A 21941-nucleotide genomic window follows, 5' to 3' on the forward strand; every position below is an offset into this window, starting at 1 on the left:
TCTCCTCCAGGCTGAGTATCTACTAGTGGCAATAGGATCCTGATTCAATAAATACATTAAACAGTCCGATTTTTAAATTCTGTGCCCACTCTGTCCACCCCACCCCCACAGAAGTGTCTTACTTCCCAGTCCTTGTCCTCAGCCACCAAGACAATCTCAAAATGTTCCCAAGAGTTGGTCTCGAGAAGAAACTGAAGATCAAAGCTTTAACCTTCCCCAGGGCAGTACCAAACACTACCATAAAAATATGAAGACCAATTATTGCCTTTATGCACTCAACATCATTTTCACTGCCTGAGACTGTCCTTCTCTTTTTCACTCTTCATTTAGACTATAAGTAACATAAGGGTGAGGGTTGTACCCTAAATTTCCTTTGTTTATTTAGCACTGGAAGTATACCATCTAGACACTTAAAAAGTATTTTCTGGTTGATTAGTCAGAACTCCCACAATACAAAGTAACTTCTGCCTCTTAGTAAGAATAACTGTAATGACAGCTAAGATATATGCACCAGACATAGTTGTATGTTACATGTATTGATATTTATACATTGAGTGCTTTTGAGGACTCTCTGAAGTGGTTAGTCTCTCCGTTTTACAAATGAGGAAACTGAAGCACAGAGTAGCTAAGTGACTTATCCAAGATCACACAGCTAAAACATGTTTGAGTGGGGAAATAAGTCTGCATAGTCTGACTAGAGAACCATTACATATCCTGCCCCATCTAAGTCCCAAATTCCAGTTTCAGGTTCTCCTTCTGAGAAGTCCCACTACTAGCTCCTAAAAAAATGTTCAAACTTATTTTTCACATAATCCACAGTAAGGACCCTATTTTGCATCCTAGCCCAGGCATAAACGTACAGTGAAAGAAATATTTCTGGAAAAACCAAAAACCTGTCCTTATACAGGATTCATTACTATTTTTCTATTTCATTCAATTCTAGTTTATTTTCTAAATGATGATCATACTCTACTAAATTGATTTTATGACCCAAACTATCATGACCTGTTTGAAAAACTGCTTACAGCATCATGTCACTAAATTCCTGAGACTGGTCACTGCGGTGTGTTTTCTGGCCTCCCACGCAGAAATGGTCTTTATCTTCTGGGGACCACAGTCCACTGGCAGGATTCTGAGATAAGTAGGTCAGTAACTTCTAGAGGGAAGACTATTCCCTGTGATGGGAAATCTCAGGAAAGGGGTCTCAAGAGACGGTTCTCAAGCTTCAGGAAAGGGTTCTCAAGCCTCCAGAGAGGAGGCAGACTTCAAAAGGCAATGATGTCCCAGGCAGGGAAACAGCCGGAATGTGTTCCAAGCACAGAACTGGAACGAGGCTGCAGATGAAGACTTGTGAGGCAACGTGAGAGACAGACCTGACGGTCTCTCTCTCTATGACTCACGGACCTTGTGAACATCAACCTCTTACAGCAGCAAGATTCTCACTGGTGAACTGGGGATGGTAATAACGTCAGCCTCACTTCCCAAAGAGGCTAGCTCTGAAGAGGCCGTGAAACAACATCCGGAAACCCACTGAGAAGTAAGCGCACTGAACTGATGGGGAGGCAACTGGTTAAGGGAATCCTCCGTGCTGTTCCGACCAGCATGTATCTCTCGCAATAACACAGCGATGTTCACACTGCTATTATCTCCCTTACATAGATAAGGAAACTGAAACTCAAAGAGGATACTTTGCTTGCCCAAGGTCACCCAGCTAGTTAAAGGCAGAGACAGAACTCAAACCAGACCTCCCTGCTAAGCACATTCCTCACCCGCTCTACGAGTGACCTGGGCCCTGAAACCTGGGACCCTTTGTTGCAGTGCTTGCAACTGGACAAAGGCCTCCTCCAGCAACAAAATACAAAGAAACTATAAGGGACTAAAAATAGCTGGGTGTATGGGCAGTTGGGGCATATTATGAACAGTAAGGATTCCCTGGTGGCTCAGACGGTAAAGCGTCTGCCTGCAATGTGGGAGACCCGGGTCCGATACCTGGGTCCGGAAGATCCCCTGGAGAAGGAAATGGCAACCTACTCCAGTACTCTTGCCTAGAAAATTCCATGGATGGAGGAGCCTGGTGGGCTACACTCCATGGGGTCTCAAAGAGTCAGACACGACTGAGCGACTTCACTCACTCAAGATACAAAAAGACCAAAAAGCCCAACTTCCACTTTTGAAGAGCCTGGAGCAAAAGCAGGGGACTGAGAATGCCCTCCACGCACACGTCACTACCAAAGGGGTGGGCAAACCACCTAAGTAAGCCAATTCTCCAACCCAATCCCGGCTGACCCCCACCTTCACCCCATATAGGGAAACAGCTAAACTGTTACTTGTTCTCACTCACCCGCAACCCCAAAAACTCAGGAGGGGTGGGTTCGATTCCTGGGTCCAGAAGATCCCCTGGAGGAGGAAATGGCAACCCACTCCAGTATTGTCGCCTGGAAAATTCCATGGACAGAGGGGCCTGGCAGACTATAGCTGTGGGGTCGCAAGAGTCAGACATGACTGAGCAACTAAACAACAGTAGATTATCGGAGTGCCTGCAGTTGCTGAGCACCCTTGACTTTCTTGTCTGGCCTCTAGTCAATTTTTATTGATTAAGGAGGCCAAGAACCCCAGTCGGTAACAGTGGGGAAGTCAGGGAGACTGTTAAAGGGTAAGGGTGAGGCAGTAAATGAGTGAACAGAAGGACAGAAATGTCTAGAAAGGAGCATTGGCACTAGAACAGCAAGTCCTTGAATGTCTGCAGTGTCAGGGCCTCATTCTGGATGCAATGAAGGTTTCAGAGCAGATTCTGCTGAGACCTCATCTGTGATTCAGAAAGATAGATCAGGCAGTAAGTACTGTCTGAGAGGCAAAGATTGCCACCAGGAGACACCCAGTCACCTGATTAGTCACGGTGCTCACAGGTAGCTCTGCAAAAGCGAGGACCCTTAGTCCTGGCTTGCTGTCTTAAGATAAAAACAAAACCAAAACACTGGCATATAGCCTGGAAACTTGATATAAGTTAATGTGTGTCCCAGCATGTATCAGTGGTACTGAATTTATTGAATAACTGGAAACATAGTACCTTAGCACTGGACATTATCAAGTGCTAAGGAAGGATGGGAGATCTTTCTTAATGGGTTAAAAAAAAAAACCCACAAGAATTAAAAAGAAACACCTCCTCAAGAGAGAGGGGATATATGTATACATAACAGCTGTTTCACGTTGTACAGCAGAAGTCAACACAACATTGTAAAGCAATTATACTCCAATTAAAAAGAAAATAAAAGAAATACTTCATCCCAGGAGATTTCTTTTCAAAAGATGTCAAGATTGTTATTCACCCATTTATATTTATACTGAAATAAAAAGGGTTAATTGTCTTTCTGATACCCTGTTGCAGTTTTTCTTAATGGATCATGTTTGAGCCTAATAAATAAAATCAACCACAACAAAGGGCACTTGTTTCTCTGATGAGAATTTTAAAGAAATGTGCTTCTGCTGTGCTTTGCAGCAGAAGATGGGGTGTGTTTTTTAGAAGGCATTTTTTATTCCATGGAAATAAGAAAATCAAGAAATGGCTTTTGCCATGCTATTCTCAGAAATCAAAACCAGAAAGTTACCTAAATGTCCATTAACCAAGAATGGATAACTACAAGGTGGAATATTCACACAGTGGAACATTATAATGAAAATGAATGATCTAGGACAACCTTCAACAATATGGATGAATCTCCTCAATGTAATGTTGAGTAGAAGAAGCTGGGCAAAAATTGTACCAACTATAAGATTCCATTCATATAAAGTACAAACGCAAGTACAATGAATCCATGCTGTTACAAGTCAGAATAGTGGTGACCTGGGAGGGTGGCTAGTGACTAGACAGGAGCATGCGGGGCGGGTGGAGGGGGGGGAGCCCTGGGGTGATGGTATCTTCTATTTCTTGATCTGGGTGTTGTACATGGAAGTGTTCAGTTCACTAAAATCCACTGATTGCATATTTATGATATATGTACTTCTGAGTATGTATATTATACTTGAGTAAAATTTTTAAGTTAAAAAAAGAGAAATGGTTTTTGTTCACAAGACTTCACATCAGCTGTTTGTTCCCCTGAGTGTCTGGGAAGGACAGTCTTGCTTTCTAAAGCAGTGACTAAAATGTCAGAAATGTAACCATTCAGTGGACTGTGGACACTGGAGAAGCCAGCCATCCTGATGGAGTCCAGAGGCAGTGCAAGATGACAGAAAGAGCCAGAAACGGAAGCCCAAGATCCCAGCCCTGCCTCCACTGTTAGCTGGGGTGACTTAAGAAGTCACCAGAATCTCTGGTCCCTTTTGCTCATCTATAAAGTGAAGGCCTTGGAGTCTAATTTCCCCAAGGCCTTTCCAGCTGTAACATGCTGTGGTCTTTCCCTGAATGAGGACACAGGATTCAAGGTAAGGCCAGCTTGCCCCTTGGCCTGAAATACAGACAGGCTCCTGTTAACACAGCCAGGCACTGAGCTCACCTGTCCCTGAAGCAGCTTAGGTTGGGACCCAGCAATTCCACTCACCACCTGAAGCACAATAGAATCCCGCTCTTCAGGTTGTTCTGAATGCTAAGTGACCTATTCATGAATGGTGCCTAAGAGCAAGTGTGCCCTCCATAAAAATGTTAGCTCCCAGATGTCTCAGACCTCCCAGACCCCCTTAAACAACAACCCCATGAAATGGGTACTACTGCTATCCTCATTTTAAAGATGAGGGGTTGGGAGGCTGAGACAGGTTCAAAAGTTGCCTCAAGTCATCTGGTTCTTAAGTGGCAGAGCCCAGACCCAAACCCAGGCAGCTTGAGCCCAACCCCAATCTTTTTGCCTCTGAATTCTTTACCTCTATGGGAGCTACCAGTGCATTTTGTCAGCCCCTGTGGACCGCAGGGCTCAGCTAGGTACGGCAAGGCACTTCACCACTGATGTTTTTCTACCCAGGAGTTCCAATAGCTGTGGAGCGAAAATGAGCAGGATCATCCAGTTTTCCCTTACGTATGTTTCCCAAACGAGGTCACAATATCTACTGGGACCTACTCTTCATTCTTTGCTCCTTTCCACCTACCTGTTCTCTTTCTCAGTAACATAAGATGAGGATGAGTAACCAACAAGCTCACATATGTGGCATCTTAAAAAAGTTAAAAAACAAGCTCACAGATACAGAGAACAGATTGGTGGTTGACAGAGGTGGTGGCAGGGAGCGGTGGGTGCAAAATGGGTAGATGGAGTCAAAAGGTACAAGCTTATTATAAGATAAATAAGCCCTAGAGATGCAATGTACATCACGGTGATTATAATTCATAATACTGTAACCCATATTTGACAGTTGCTAAGAGAGTATATCTTAAAATTTCTCATCAAGAGAAAACAAAAACTTACTATGTATGACAATGGACATTAAGCATGCACTGCTATTAATCTGTTAATATTTATACACTGGTGATCACTTCACAATATTATACAAAGATCGAATCATTATATTATATACCTGAAACTAATGTTATATGCCAACTATATCTCAATTAAAAAAGAATAAAAACAGAATGTGCTTTGAAATGGTAAAATGCTATGATGGTGAACTCCATTTTTAAAATTCACTAAATTTTATATATATATATATATATATATATATATATATATATAAACTGAACCTTAAAAAAAAGGATAAATTAAAGGATTATGAGTTTTCATCATAGATTCTCTTTTCAAAAAGTGTCACCACCACACTTTTTAGAAATTCCCCTATTGCAGTTAACTTTTTTTAAACAAATTCATTTAGAAATGTTTAGGAGCTCATGTGTTGCTGTTGTTCTTTTTTGCTTTTCTCTCTGGATTCATTCTGGATATCACTTTATAAAACAGATGTGAGATTCTCAGAACTGAAGATATCTTCTGTATTACTTGTTTTTCTTTGTAATATTTACCTCTAAGCCCCACTTCCACCTTCCTCAAATCAATTAAAGATAAAGGGCTGCATAATCTTTGTTCTGGCTTTCCTGGTAACTCACTATAAAGAAACTGCCTGTAATGCAGGAGACTCAGGTTTGATCCCTGGGTTGGGAAGATCTCCTGGAGAAGGGGATGGCAACCCACTCCAGTGTTCTTGCCTGGAGAATCCCATGGACAGAGGAGCCCGGTGGGCTACAATCCATGAGTTGCCAAGAGTCGAACACAATTGATTGACTAACACTTTCTCTTTCACTCTTTGCTGAAATTCTCCATCAGTTTGGGGATTGACCCTTCCTGAATCTCTCTGAAGAAAAACCTGTACTCAAGAAGTTGGAGAGGGGAGATATAGTATACCATGTTAGTGTCCAGTGAGAAAACTTTTGAAATCTCAGTGCTGACCTTCACCCTGAGTCTGACCTTGAGCTCACAGTAGGAGAGATGCTAGTGATGTGCCTTCCTTCTGTCTCCCCGAACCCCCACTTTGGACATGGAGGTGGAGATTCAAGTGAACCAACAGACAGACCCATCACAGGAGCATATTTCTGGCCAAAATAAGTGAAGCAATGAGGGTCACTGAGCAAGTTCACTTGGGGCATGACCTCGGATAGATCCCACCTACTCTCTTCCAAGCTTTATCAAAATGATACTCAATTCAAACAGGCTGCGCTTTATGTTCACAATATCCATGGGTGGGCAAAATGGAGCAGTAGCAAGCCAGAGATCTGGGGGGCCCTGGAGCAGGCAGCATGAGCATGAGCCTAAGTAGAACAAGGATAAATCATTAGCAACTCTGTCTCCCGAGAATCGAGAATCGATGCCACCATTAGGCAAGAGACTAAGGTCATAGTCTCTACATGTAACCGGCCAACTTTCTAACACACCTATGAAAAGGCAAACAAATGAAGAGTTCAGCGCAGTCCATATGTAACACTTAAAAGGATTTCAACTTAACCCCAAGTCAATCCTACCTCTGATATTCAGGGCTTCGGACTTTTTCTCCTTTTTCATCGTCTCTTCTGGCTCATTCTGGGTGTTCAGGGAATCACCTGCATTCAAAGAAGAAACCTCGTGTTGTGTATAAGTTCTACAAGCAAAAAGAACCAATGGACTCAAAACACAGTTTTGTTATTTTCAAATCCTACTACCTTCCCAGATTCCCGCCTCTCCAAACACGCAGTCCAATTTTGGCCTTGAAATGAGCCTTGTGATTTACAAAAAAGGGGGGGCGGACATGGGAACCCACCCTCATCCCCCCCAAACCTTTAACTCGCAAGAAGACTGAAGGATGCGCAAAGGGGGAGAGGGCAAACAAGGTGCAGATAGCTACAATGGAGGGGGAGGGGTGCTATCTGTTGCCCAATAATAATAACTGATCTCCAAGGAAATCAATACTCTTATACAAGGAGACTCCTATACAAGAGGGAGGGGGAAAGAGGGGCCCAAGGATCCAGGAGGAAAAAGAGAAATTGTAGGAATATGTTCAGTTAGCGGCAGAGACCTAAAGCCGGCCTGCAGTGGAAATCGATTACTTTTAAGCAGGCAGGTATAAAAGAGGGCGAGGAGGAAGGGACCGCGCGGGAGGAGGGAAGGGCAACGCGGGCCAGAGGATGCAACCGAAAGGCACCTGCTACGTTTGAGAACACGGTGGCCCCCTTCTCATCCTTCCTGTCCACCGAGGACGCGCGGAGGGTCACGGCCGAGTCGCGGCCGGGGGTGGGCAGGGCGCCGGCGTGCCAGCCACATTCGGCGCCTTGGGGATCCCCGAAAGCGCCGCGGCTGCCGACCCCGGCCGCGGGCTGCGGATGCTGCTGCTGCTGCAGTCGGCGGCGGCGGCCACAGCAGGCGAACCAGGCGGCGCAGTCCTGGAAGATGAGCAGCCCCACCACGTTGACCGCCAGCCCCAGGGCGCCCACGATGAGCACCAGTTCGGGGTCATCAATGCGCTCGGGCCGGGCCAAGCGCAGCACGGCCTCCACGAAGATGGTGAAGCAAAGCGCGGTGAGGAAGACTGCGTTGCTGAGCGCGCCCACCACCTCGGCGCGGGCGTAGCCGTAGGTGGCGCCCAGCCCCCCGCGGGGGCGCCGGGCGATGTAGCCGGCGCTCAGCCCCACGCACAGCGAGATCAGGTCCGAGAGCATGTTGAAGGAGTCAGACAGAAGCGCGATGGAGTTGCCCAGGTAGCCCGACACCAGCTCCGCCACGAAGAAGGCGACGGTGAGCACGAGCATGAAGAGCAGGCGGCACGTCTTGCCGGAGTAGCGGCCCATCCCGGCCCGGCCGGACGCCCCGCGCCGCCTCCGCCGCCACAGGTGGGGCGCGACGTCCTGCACTCCGCGGTGCCCCGGTCCCCGCCTCCCGGGCCGCCCTGCCGGCCGGCGCCCGGGGCTTCTTATAAGGCGGAGGCGGAGGCCGGCGGTCCCAGTCCTCGCACGTCCAGAGTCTAAAGGAGGGGCCGGGCGGGACCTTCCGCCGCCTCCCCGGCCGCTGCCCCTCCCTCGCTGCTCGGCCTCACTTGGCACGTGGCCACCGGCCAGTGTCTGTGCTCCTAAGAACGGAAGTGGGCAGAGAGGGGGGCTGCCCAAAAGAGGGGGCGTGCCTGCACGGCACTCGTCACAGACACCCCCTAAGCAGCGGTGGGGTTCACCCGACGACCCGCTTCTGAAGCCCCTCGGGTCACCCGGGCCGTGACTGTTGACTCAGGGATAAGGACCTTGACTGCTGTGGGGTGTGTTCGCAGTGGTGGACGTGAGCACCTTCGCATACGTGCCCAGACACCAATTCATTCCCCACTAACCCGGGAGCACTGACCTGTTCCCCACTGCCCTTCCCGTGCTTCCTGCCTTGCATTTCTGAAGTCTGAGCTGACTCGGGGCTCCCACTCCACTACCACCGTAGTAGAGCTATTTTATTCCACTCTTCTTGTTCACAGCCTTCTTAAAGGGCACGTTGTCGCTGCTGTCACCCCTTCATGGCCCAGCATCTTCCTTTGAGGATCTTGGCTCACAAGGCGGCCTTCCGGAGATAAGCCGCAGGCAGCCCTGGGGGAGAGGGCAGATTGGACTGTGCGTCCCGCCTCCCACCCAGCGCTCAGAAAGGCAGTTTCTTTGCAGTAGGTGCAGGTCCCTGGGCCACCAAAGAAGCCAGGGTCGGCCCCCTCTGTGTACTTGTCTCGTTCTCAGTTGAAGAGAGTATCTCTTCACCCCGGTGGGTCCCTCCCAACATGACCTGATACTCAAGAGTTCAGTGACTGACCTACATGAAGACATCCCAAATAGAGATCTTCTGTTGAGAACAGGCTGTAGTCCAAGTGAAGAAGCCCAGAAGAGGGTTTCTCAGGGAGAAACCAAGGATAGGCGTCCTGGAAAAAGGGTGTTTGCTCCTAGTCAGTTCAGGGAGTGGGGTGAGGGGAACCCTTGCAGGTTTCCTTTATTGGTTTGTTTCAGTGTTATACTTTTGTCTCATTCTGAAAAAGATCTGAGGGTGAAGTCAGATGATCGCTCTTCTCCCTCCCCCATTACCCAACTCCTGAACTTTAACCATTGATAAACACACACACAAACACACACACACACACACACACACATGCGCACACACACATCTGGTTTGGGCTTGGAAATGAATAAAAATGTCTCACTCCAAAAAAGCCACAGAATCCATTCACGGAACATTCTAATCCTAATTCCCATTGTCTTAGCCTTGTAAATCATGATCTTGTCTTTTAATGGTCCCTGAGGGGCCTTAAAATGCATGCAAAAACCTCCTGAATCTGAGCATTCCACCTAATATCAGGTGAGCCTTGAAATTCTAAATTCGGGGAGACTATTATGCATTCCTTTCCCACTTCCAGGAAAATATCAGTACACTGAGAACTGAGGAAATTGATCTTTCAAAGTCTTCTCTAAAAATTAATATTAAAATGATCAAGAACGTAAAAGCAGTAAGGAGATACAGGCCAATGAAAGTTTTGAAGCTGAGTGGCCTCACACAAGTTCTTTAATTGTCCAGGCCAGTTTTAACTACTGTAAAGAGGGAATAATAACAGTGTATTCTCACAGGGTTATGAGGATTGAATGGGTTAGTAGGCATAAAGTGACTATAACAGTGATATTGTAACAGATTATAATAGCAAGCAGTCAATAAATGTTAGCTGCTGATTAAAAAAATTTAAAAAAGCAGACAGGAAGAAATAGAAGGTATGGAGTGAGGAAAAAGAAACTAGGCAAGAGGAGGGAAGAGTGAAGTAATCCAGAGGGCCACACTCAGTTCAGTTTCGTTTGGTTGCTCAGTCCTCTCTGACTCTTTGCGACCCCATGGACTGCAGTACACCAGGCTTCCCTGTCCATCACCAACTCCCAGAGCTTGCTCAAACGCCTGTCCATCAAGTCGGTGATGCCATCCAACCATCTTATCCTATGTTGTCCCCTTCTCCTCCTGCCTTCAATCTTGCCCAGCATCAGGGTCATTTCCAATGAGTCAGTTCTTCGCATCAGGTGGCCAAAGTATTGGCATTTCAGCTTCACCATCAATCCTTCCAATGAATGCTCAGGACTGATTTCTCTTAAGACTGACTGGTTTGATCTCCTTGCTGTCCAACGGACTCTCAAAAGTCTTGTCCAACAACACAATTCAAAAGCATTAGTTCTTCGGTGCTCAGCTTTCTTTATAGTCCAACTGTCACATCCATACATGACTACTGGAAAAATCATAGCTTTGACTAGACAGACCTTTGTCAGCAAAGTAATGTCTCTGCTTTTTAATATGCTTTTTAATCTAGGTGTATCATAGCTTTCCTTCCAAGCAAGCAAGTTTTTCTTCTATCTTTTAATTTCATGGCTGCAGTCACCATTTGCAGTGATCTTGGAGCCCCCCAAAATAAAGCCTGTCACTGTTTCCATTGTTTCACCATATTTCCACATATTCCCCGTGAAGTGATGGAACCTGATACCATGATCTTAGTTTTTTGAATGTTGAGTTTTAAGCCAACTTTTTCACTCTCTTCTTTCACTTTCATCAAGAGGCTTTTAAGGTCTTCTTTGCTTTCTGCCATAAGGGTCATGTCATTTGCACATCTGAGGTTATTGATATTTTTCCCAACAATCTTGATTCCAGCTTGTGTTTCATCCAGCCCGCATTTCCCATGACGTATTCTCCAAGCCAAGCTTCAGCAATACATGAACCATGAACTTCCAGATGTTCAAGCTGGTTTTAGAAAAGGCAGAGGAATCAGAGATCAAATTGCCAACATCTGCTGGATCATGGAAAAAGCAAGAGAGTTCCAGAAAAATATCTATTTCTGCTTTATTGACTATGCCAAAGCCTTTGACTGTGTGGATCACAATAAACTGTGGAAAATTCTGAAAGAGATGGGAATACCAGACCACCTGACCTGCCTCTTGAGAAACCTATATGCAGGTCAGGAAGCAACAGTTAGAACTGGACATGGAAGAACAGACTGATTCCAAATAGGAAAAGGAGTATGTCAAGGCTGTATATTGTCACCCTGCTTATTTAATTTATATGCAGAATACATCATAAGAAATTCTGGGCTGGAAGAAGCACAATCTGGAATCAAGATTGCTGGGAGAAATATCAATAACCTCAGATAGGCAGATGACACCACCCTTATGGCAGAAAGTGAAGAGGAACTCAAAAGCCTCTTGATGAAAGTGAAAGAGGAGAGTGAAAAAGTTGGCTTAAAGTTCAGAATTCAGAAAACTAAGATCATAGCATCTGGTCCCATCATTTCATGGCAAATAGATGGGGAAACAGTGGAAACAGTGTCAGACTTTATTTTTCAGGGCTCCAAAATCACTGCAGATGGTGACTGCAGCCATGAAATTAAAAGACGCTTACTCCTTGAAGGAAAGTTATGACCAACCTAGATAGCATATTCAAAAGCAGAGACATTACTTTGCCAACAAAGGTTCGTCTAGTCAAGGCTATGGTTTTTCCTGTGGTAATGTATGGATGTGAGAGGTGGACTGTGAAGAAAGCTGAGCGCCGAAGAATTGATGCTTTTGAACTGTGGTGTTGGAGAAGACTCTTGAGAGTCCCTTGGACTGCAAGGAGATCCAACCAGTCCATTCTAAAGGAGATCAGTCCTGGGTGTTCTTTGGAAGTAATGATGCTAAAGCTGAAACTCCAATACTTTGGACTCCAATGGGTCAACTCTCCTCATGCGAAGAGTTGACCCATTGGAAAAGACTCTGATGCTGGGAGGGAATGGGGTCAGGAGGAAAAGGGGACGACAGAGGATGAGATGGCTGGATGGCATCACTGACTCGATGGACATGAGTTTGTGTGAACTCCGGGAGTTGGTGATGGACAGGGAGGCCTGGTGTGCTGCAGTTCATGGGGTTGCAAAGAGTCGGACATGACTGAGTGACTGAACTGAACTGAACTCTGCATATAAGTTAAATAAGCAGGGTGACAATATACAGCCTTGATGTACTCCTTTCCCGATTTGGAACCAGTCTGTTGTTCCATGTCCAGTTCTAACTGCTGCTTCTTGACCTGAGTACAGATTTCTCAGGAGGCAGGTCAGGTGGTCTGGTATTCTCATCTCTTTAAGAACTTTCCACAGTTTGTTGTGATCCACATAGTCAAAGGCTTTGGCATAGTCAATAAAGCAGAAATAGATGTTTCTCTGGAACTCTCTTGCCTTTTAAATGATCCAGTGGATGTTGGCAATTTGATCTCTTATTCCTCTGCCTTTCCTAAATCTAGCTTGAACATCTGGAAGTTCATAGTTCACATACTATTGAAGCCTGGCTTGGAGAATTTTGAGCATATTCTCACATGAGAATATGAGCATATGAGAATTGAGAGTATATTTGCATAGGTATTGGTAATACAGCACATGTAACAGAATTACTAACTGAGGCAGACTCTAATTTGAGAAGAGTGATGCCCAAGTAGTGCAGACTATGAGTCCCCTGAGACATGTAATCTATGAGAGCAAGCCAAGCAGTCACCACAAAAGAAAGAGGCCTTTTGGAGATAACTTGACATTGCTAACACAGACCTCACTGACTGCACTTCTCTGCCATTCACAACTACAAGAAAAACCTTAGAGCAGCAGGACTATCTCACTTGTGCCTGTTGCCCAGTCATTCCCCTAACCGAAGGCAGATAAGAAGAATTATGTCATTGCCCCAGAGGGCAATCGATGGAACCTGAAAGCCAGCGACCAAGTAAGCATAGGTTGGAGCTGTAGTGCCCTGCCCAGGGCCTAGTTCCTGACTTGAAGAAAGGCTAAAGGCTAAGGGTATCAACCAAAAGCATTTAGGAAAATGTTTTGACTAAATAACCATAACTACATATATATACACATATGTATTTGTATATATACACATATAGTTGTGTGTACATGTATATAGTTGTGTTGTTGTTTAGTCACTAAGTCATGTACAACTCCTTGCAACCCCATGGACTGCAGCACTCCAGGATTCCCTGTCCTTCACTAGCTCCTGGAGTTTGCTCAAACTCACTTCCATTGAGTCAGTGATGCTATTCAACCATTTCATAGTTGTCTGCATGTATACATATGTAAGAGGCTTCCCAGGTGAAGCTAGTGGTAAAGAACCTGCCTGCCAATGCAGGAGATGCCAGAGATGTAGGTTCAATCCGTGGGTCAGGAAGGTCGCCTGGAAGAAGGCACCAATTCACTCCAGTATTCTTGCCTGGAGAATTCCATGGACAGAGGAGCTTGGCGGGCTACAGTCCATGGGTCACAAAGAGTCAGACATGACTGAAGTGACTTAGCATGCATGCACTCACGCATACATATACTAGTTGGTGTCTGTGTATATATACAAAAACATCTATATGTATATAGGTTATATATAATCTAAGTTAATTGCCAAAAATTCAGACTGTATCTTACAGTTATTATAAATTATGAGGTTTCAGTAGTTTTGTTCATTGAGTTCTGATTCTCTGCCCAACCCTGTGCTGAGCACTTTATAGTCATTATCTCACTTCATCTTTGGAGAAGGAAATGACAACCCACTCCGGTACTCTTGCCTGGAAAATCCCATGGATGGAGAAGCCTGTAGGCTACAGTCTATGGTAGGCTACAGTCTGTGGAGTCGCAAAGAGTCAGACACAACTGAATGACTTCACTTTCACTTCTTCACTTCATTTTCATAAGAGCCCCATAAAATAAGTACAGGCAGACTTCAGAGATACTGCAGATTTGGTTCCAGACCACCTCAATGAAGTGAATATCACATAAAGTGAATCACAGGAGCTTCGGGTTTCCCAGTGCATTTAAAAGTTATGTTCAAACTGTACTGTGGTCTGTAAAGTTTGCAATAGCATTATGTCTAAAAAAAATGTACATACAATGTACATACTTGATTAAAAATACTTTATTGCTTAAAAAATTATAATCATCACCTGAGCCTTTACTGAGTCATGGTCGTAACGTAAAGATCATTGATCACAGATCACCAAAACAAATACAATAGTTATGAAAAAATTTGAAACACCTTGAGACTTTCCATAATGTGACACAAAGACAAAAAGTGAGCAAATGCCCTTGGAAAAATGGCACCAATAGACTTCCTTTAATGCAGGGTCGCCACAAACCTTTGATTTGTAAAATACACAGTATCTGTCTTCCAAGCACAATTAATCGAAGCACAATAAAATAAGGAATATTTTATGCAAATACATGTCTGCATTTACTTTGTAAGTCAGGAACATAAAGCCCTAAAGATTTTAAGATTTTTGTAACATCTTATGGTAAAACACAATAATTTATTAGCCAACCCAATAAATCGCCTAAAATCACACAATCTGTAAATGATAAAACAGAAATACTATCTAGGCATCAAACTCTTCAGTGTACTTTTACACTTTGCCCCCACATTATACTAATTTGATCATTCTTAACACTTCTTTTGTTCTAAACAAATGAAAGAACTTTTTTTAAAGTTCATCATCTACGGGTACAGGACTTGATGTGCTCAGATCAGATCAGTCACTCAGTTGTGTCCGACTCTTTGCGACCCCATGAACCCCAGCACCCCAGGCCTCCCTGTCCATCACCAACTCCCGGAGTTCACTCAGACTCATGTCCATCGAGTCAGTGATACCATCCAGCCATCTCATCCTCTGTCGTCCCCTTCTCCTCTTGCCCCCAATCCCTCCCAACATCAGAGTCTTTTCCAATGAGTCAACTCTTCACATGAGGTGGCCAAAGTACTGGAGTTTCAGCTTTAGCATCATTCCTTCCAAAGAAATCCCAGGGCTGATATCCTTCAGAATGGACTGGTTGGATCTCCTTGCAGTCCAAGGGACTCTCAAGAGTCTTCTCCAACACCACAGTTCAAAAGCATCAATTCTTCAGCGCTCAGCCTTCTTCACAGCCCAACTCTCACATCCATACATTACCACAGGAAAAACCATAGCCTTGACTAGACGAACCTTTGTTGGCAAAGTAATGTCTCTGCTTTTGAATATGCTATCTAGGTTGGTCATAACTTTCCTTCCAAGGAGTAAGCGTCTTTTAATTTCATGGCTGCAGTCACCATCTGCAGTGATTTTGGAGCCCTGAAAAATAAAGTCTGACACTGTTTCCACTGTTTCCCCATCTATTTCCCATGAAGTGATGGGACCGGATGCCATGATCTTCGTTTTCTGAATGTTGAGCTTTAAGCCAACTTTTTCACTTGATGTGCTACAATTCATAAAGTCTGATTATGACACCCGAAATTCTTTTACATTGGTGCCGGGAGCCAGCGTGAAGAACTCCGCCCGTGGCAAAGGTCATGAGGAAGGAGGCTTGGCATACGCAAAACTGGGATCGAGCCTCAGGAGTCCCCCCTGGAAATTCTCGAGCATCTACCCCCAAAACCAGAGTCTGCCTACTTTACTGCTTTGTGCTCTCACCTACACCTCTGACTTTATGGGGGGCTGTCCCCTACCACCTCTCTCAGAGGAGTTAACTTAGAGCTCCAGTTAATAAAGTTCCTGGGCGTGACAAGAGTGTTTTAGTTCACAAACTCCTTTGGAAGTTCTCTAGCCTGCCTGAACAGGTTCTTCCGGCCACATGTGATTGTTCACAGCCTCCCAACCATGAGAGGCATGAGATGTTCTAAACTTTCTAAATACAGATTCCTTTGAGCAGTTAGAAGATTATTAGTATAGTATAGTGGGTTGATTAGAAATTATATTGGTGAAGGGTTTTCATTTATTGGGCCAATGTTCGCCGCTAAGTTTCCATATCCCTTACCTACTGTGTTCCTGGGAGTGTATTGATTAATATAGTTGGTGTATATATAACATATTAATATATGTTGGTGAATGTAAGTAGTAGCTTTAATGTTTGTAACCTTGGACCCTTGAGTTAATTCTTTTCTTGTTATAGCCCACCACACCTTTGCCCTATAGGAATGCAACTTTATCTAATGCTTTCGGAGGGTGGAGCCTGACTTTAGAATAATCACCTTTAGAGAAAAATAAGTTTTCTGAAGAAAGGATCATAAAATGTTAATAGGCCTCCTGGCCAGAAGATGATGTAAATCACCTAAAGTTTTGCATATGGTAAGTTTGCAGGAAGAAAGCCTGGCTTTGATAAGGATCAAGGACTGCTGACCTTGCATGACTCTACCCCTTCCCCCATTATCCTCTATGCACAACTTAAGGTATAAAAACTACTTTGGAAAATAAAGTGCGGGCCTTGCTCACTGAAGCTTGGTCTCCCCATGTCATTCTTTCTCTCACCCTCTGGCTGAACTCCCACCTGGAGTGTGGAGGCTCGCCAAGCCTACTAATTTTGCCTGGGCTTCTACGATCTGACCGGGGAGGCTTTAGTGTCTCCTCTCCTTCGGGAGAACGGGAGGACCCCTGAGGCCTACATAGGTGGCGTAAATTCCTTGTCTTGGAATTTTATTGGTTTTCCACATAAACCAAGTTATTCAGTCTCTTTTCTTCACTGAATTTCTTAGCTGAGCTATCCCTATTTAACCACTCTTTATATCTTTAATTCTATCATATCCTGATCGCCAACGCCGTCTCCCCTTCGAATTCCCTGGATCCACTGGGGCTGGACCTCAGTACCTTGGTGTTTAGCTCAGAAACTAAAAAGACTATTTTTTTTTAGAAATTTAAAAAGCAGCTGTTATTGTTTTCATTTTTCAGTTCTCCTTGACAAGAGAAGATGCTTCCTTCGGAGAAAAGAGCAGACATGTTGTCCAAGGCAGCAAATTCTTACTCAAAAGAAGAGGTGGCTCTTTTTCTGCACAGCACTGTCTTCAGACTGCAAATACATAATCAAAGGATGGCCCTTTCTCATCATCAGCCCAGCTCCAAACATGCTGAGCATATTACAAACATGACTTTTCAAAAGGAAATTGCTTCTCTAGGTAGCTGAGGAATCTTATGTACAAATCAGTTCTTCATTGATAAATTCATATAATATGTATATTTGTAACAGTTCATAACTCAAAGGTATTTTTGTATGCAAAAGTATGTATTTCTCTTCCATGAAGATTTTTAGAATATATTAAAACTTAAAAGACACTTTAACTGAGGTGACTTTTTTTAAATAATAAAGGCATGAGACAAAAAAAGATAAAAATTAGGTAGTGGTCCACACCACTTTGGGCTGTTGATAGGGAGAAACTGTCAACATTTGCATTATAGCCCATGAGGAGGCAGCTCTGATATGAATTTAGAGCTGTGCTATTAGCCTGTCCTGGAGAAGGAAATGGCAACCCACTCCAGTATTCTTGCCTGGAGAATGGACAGAGGTGTCTGGTGGGCTACAGTCCATGGGTTGTAGTTGGAAACGACTACACAATTGGACACACAAAAAGTTGGACATGACTCAGCGACTTAACACACACAAACACACACTGGCTCAAGAGTGAGCCAGGCAAGGATTTTGACCTTGGCAAATCAAAGCTGCTTATCACCTATGACTGTTATTATAGATGCAGGGATATTCTAATGGGCCTTCGCGAGCATGAGTTTTTAAGACTGTTTTTACTTATGCTTCAGTCTTATTGTGCAAAGAAAGTGGGAGAGAGAGAGTAGTTTGCTCTCAGAAACTGCAGGGAAATTGCACCAGAGGAAGAGAGAAAGATGCAAAAAAGAAAAGGAGATGCACATCTATCTAAATATACTTAGAGGGGATTAGATTAGATCAGACTGGGAACTGGGAACCAAAGATATCTTTCAGAGACAGGAAGGCAAGACACCGGATGGCTGATTGGCATCGAGGAATGCACCTCACCAGCCCCAGAGGGAACCAGAGGCGGGGAGCTATTCAAAGTCATCCTTAGAACGGACTTATGGTTGCCAAGGCTGAGGAGGGGGATAGATTGGGAGTTTGGGTTAGCAGATGCAAACTATTACATATGAGAAGGATAAACGACAAGGTCCTACTGGGTAGCAATGGGAACTATATCTGATATCCTGTGACAAGCCATCGTGGAAAAGAATATGAAAAAGAATGTATGTATATGTATAAATAATCACTTTGCTGTACAGTAGAAATTAACACAATATTGTAAATTAACTGTACTTCAATAAAATAAATTTTTAAAAAATTAAAAAATAGAAGTCTAGTTTTTTTTTTAAAAAAGTCATCCTCTTAAAGCTGCTGTACCATCTGAAATAAAAGCAACTGGGGAATCCAGCAATTATCCTATATCTGTCCCATTGTCATGTGCTGGGGATGTGAAGAGCAAGCCCTTTCTTTGTTTCTTTAGTTCGCAGATCTTCAGATGGAGGAGAGGATACCTAAAAAGCCCCTGAGGAGCCTCACTTGCCCTCGCCTTGAGTAAGAGCCTAAACGTGAAGTGGATGCCCCATGGGATGAGACGGTAAGGCTCTGGGGAGCAGTGAGTAATTTTGCGTATAGAACTGAGATGAGCTGTAGGTGGAGGGCAGACTATGCAGAGCATTTTTTTCCAAAGATGGCCACAACATTATCTCCCATTCAACATGTTTTCTCATAGGCAGACCTTGACGCTCCTTCCATTCAGAAACAGGTCTGAGGGCTTGACACTCCTTCCATCTTCTCACTTGCTTGTATCCCATACAATCTGAGTTTGGGCCAGAAAAGGCAGGGAGGCATCTACCTTGTTTGATGGGACACTCATGTTTGAAACCTGAGCCACCACAGACGATGTCTTGGGGCGATGCTCTGTGAGGAATCCAAGCCACACAGCGAGAGCCTGTGTCGGTGGTCCAGTAAGCAGTCCTTTCAGCCCAAGAGCCAGACATACGGTGATGCAGTCTCCGGTCATCACCTTGCCACCCTCAGCCTTAGAATCATCCCAGCTGAGGCCCCAGACAAGCTGTTCCCACTGTGTCCTTTCCCAGTTCCTGCCCAGAGAATCCTGAGTATAGTATCATCAGATGGTTGCTGTTTTACGCCACTGTGTGTAATGGTTTGTTACATAGTTAAGTAGAATGAGGAACCACCATGTAAAGATTGGCAGAGCTATACAAAATTCCTATACAATTTGGAGCTATTTGAGAGGAGAAAGTAGGAAGATTAGCATAAAATATTTAAGGTATTATTGGGCTTCCCTGGTGGCTCAGATGGTCAAGAATCTGCCTACAGGAGACCCAGGTTCAATCCCTGGGTTGGGAAGATCCCTGAGAGAAGGGAATGGCTACCGACTCCAGTATTCCTGCCTAGAGAACCCCATGGCCACAGGAGCCTGGCGGGCTACAGTCCATGGGGTCTATTATTAGAAGCGATTCAAAGCAAAACGGTTATCATGGATGTGGGGGTTTGTCTGCTCCTGTGGGACCCATGGGGAACAGACAGAATTAGGACACCTATGACAGGAAAAAGGAGGATGAGGCACAGTGAAGGGGATCAAGGCAAGAACACAATAGTGCGAGGCCACACCCAACTTAGACTTTGGGCTCACTTGGAAAATGCTTTTCAAGTGAGATGGCCCAACTCAGAGAGGTGAGAGTTGAAGAGATTTGTTTGGAAAACAGCTGCTTTTGGCAGGCTCCTGAACACTGACTTCATTTCTCTCACTGTGATAAGGGGGAAAAAAACTACATTGGAAAAATAAATGCCTGACCCAGAAAACAAGGACCAAATAAAAGGGGGAAAAGTCCAACAAAAACACCAGCCTTATGTGGAGTAGAGAAAGAAAAGGAGCAACTTTAAGAACTTGATTAAACCATGAAACCATGAACAGTTCAACTGAGCCTTCTGAGAGAAGAGCAGGAAGAGAGACGGGAAAACCCTGGAGGCCCCTTCAACACTTCAGAACAGAAGACAGAAGATCAGTCAAGGGCTGTGGGAAGGCAGACAGTCACTGGAGGGTCAGAAAGCAGGAGCAGGGGCAACAGGGTGAGCTTGCAACATCCAGACAGCTTCAGCTAAGAAATCTACGGCCCTCAGGCAGAAGCCCACATGGGCTCAAGGGAGAAGCTTCCTGAGGAAGCAAGAGTCACAGGCCTCAGCAGCTCTGGAGACGGAGGTGGTGGCAGCAACCCCTGAGACATAGGACTGAGAGCACAGACAGAGCAGGAATAGGAGCTCGAGATGGAAACGGAATCCAGGGGGTTGCTTGCTTGCATTCTCCATTCCTTCCTTCCCCCTCTTTCTCCCTCCCTCTCTCTTTCTCTCTCTCTCTCACACAACCTGGAGCCTCAGAAGTCTTTAAAGCCTACTCTACAAGTAGGCAGGAATATTTTAAACATTGCTTCCTGGAAAAGGATGCAATGTGTTTTACAGATACAAAAATCTTGGTAGCATAATTAACCTCTTGTTGTGAGGTCTGCTGGCAGAGCCAGGTCTGCTGGCACATGCTGACCCACCTCTGAGAGAAGCAGAAACGGAGAGGACTCCATCTGTCAGTCGCCCCTCTCCTGACACTGTTGAGTCTCTGCTCTGATCCTTGTAAGTGGTAATGAGGGCCTGCCTTATATTAAGTGCTGAGTTCTGGGAACTGAAATTTACCTATATTAAGTGCTCTAGCTCTGGGTTAATACTATGTGCTTCTGTCAAGCTTTTTGAACTCTTTATTTTTTATTATTTTTTTAATTTTTTATTATTATTATTTTTTACTTTACAATATTGTATTGATTTTGCCATACATCAACATGCATCTGCTACGGGTGTACACATATTCCCCATCCTGAACCCCCCTCCCACCTCCCTCCCCATACTCTCTCTCTGGGTCATCCCAGTGCACCAGCCCCAAGCTTCCTGTATCCTGCATCAAACCTGGACTGGCTATTCATTTCTTATATGATATTGTACATGTTTTAATGCCATTCTCCCAAATCATCCTCCCCCTCCTTCTCCTACAGAGTCCAAAAGACTGTTCTATATATCTGTGTCTCTTTTGCTGTCTCGCATACAGGGTTGTGTTACCATCTTTCTAAATTCCATATATATGCGTTAGTATACTGTATTGGTGTTTTTCTTTCTGGCTTACTTCACTCTGTATAATAGGCCCCAGTTTCATTCATCTTATTAGAACTGATTCAAATGTACTCTTTTTAATGGCTGAGTAATACTCCATTGTGTATATAAAAAGTGTGGCAGGACATTATTGACTTTGAGGTCAAACAATGAAGTGAAAGCCAAAATCCAGAAAGGAGAGTTGAAGCCAGAACCTGACTTAAGGATGTCTGCCCACCAAAGACAAAGGATCTCGCCTTGGATTTTAACAGCCGTGTGACAGGGTATGATGCAAGAGACAAAACTGAGATGCAGCCATGGTGAGATCAGAGATCCCCTCATAAAGCTCAATCCTTTGGTAAAAGGTTGAATCAAAACAAACAATAAAATAAACACACAAAAACTCACTGCCTCGAAGGAGACAGCATGAAAACTTGCATGTTTCACTCTTGGTTTTAGGTAGAGAGAAAAATATCCCCTGTGGCAAGTTGGAACTATACTCTGGCCTTCATGTGGGAATGTAGTCTAAATTCTCACTATAATTATCATCCTCAAGCAAAGAATTTTTTAACTGCTCACCAGTTTCTAAT

At 44.5% G+C, this 21941-nt stretch overlaps 1 protein-coding gene across 3 annotated transcripts in view; it reads right to left on the reverse strand.

Annotated features, from left to right (window-relative positions):
• Window positions 1-21941, reverse strand: part of SLC30A10 (solute carrier family 30 member 10) — a 40028-nt gene that overhangs the window by 9717 nt on the left and 8370 nt on the right. The window contains exons 1-2 of one of the 3 annotated variants that reach the window (XM_059875317.1): window positions 7582-7642; window positions 6926-7041 (exon numbers count right to left, since the gene is read on the reverse strand). In XM_059875317.1, coding sequence (XP_059731300.1) covers window positions 6926-6965 — 40 coding nt within the window. In that variant the 5' untranslated portion in view covers window positions 6966-7041; window positions 7582-7642. Of the gene's footprint in view, window positions 1-6925; window positions 7042-7581; window positions 8225-21941 lie in introns of those variants that run through there. The other 2 variants (NM_001192180.1, XM_059875318.1) reach the window with 2 other exon arrangements.

Source organism: Bos taurus, chromosome 16 (assembly GCF_002263795.3).
Source record: "Bos taurus isolate L1 Dominette 01449 registration number 42190680 breed Hereford chromosome 16, ARS-UCD2.0, whole genome shotgun sequence".
NCBI lineage: Eukaryota > Metazoa > Chordata > Mammalia > Artiodactyla > Bovidae > Bos > Bos taurus.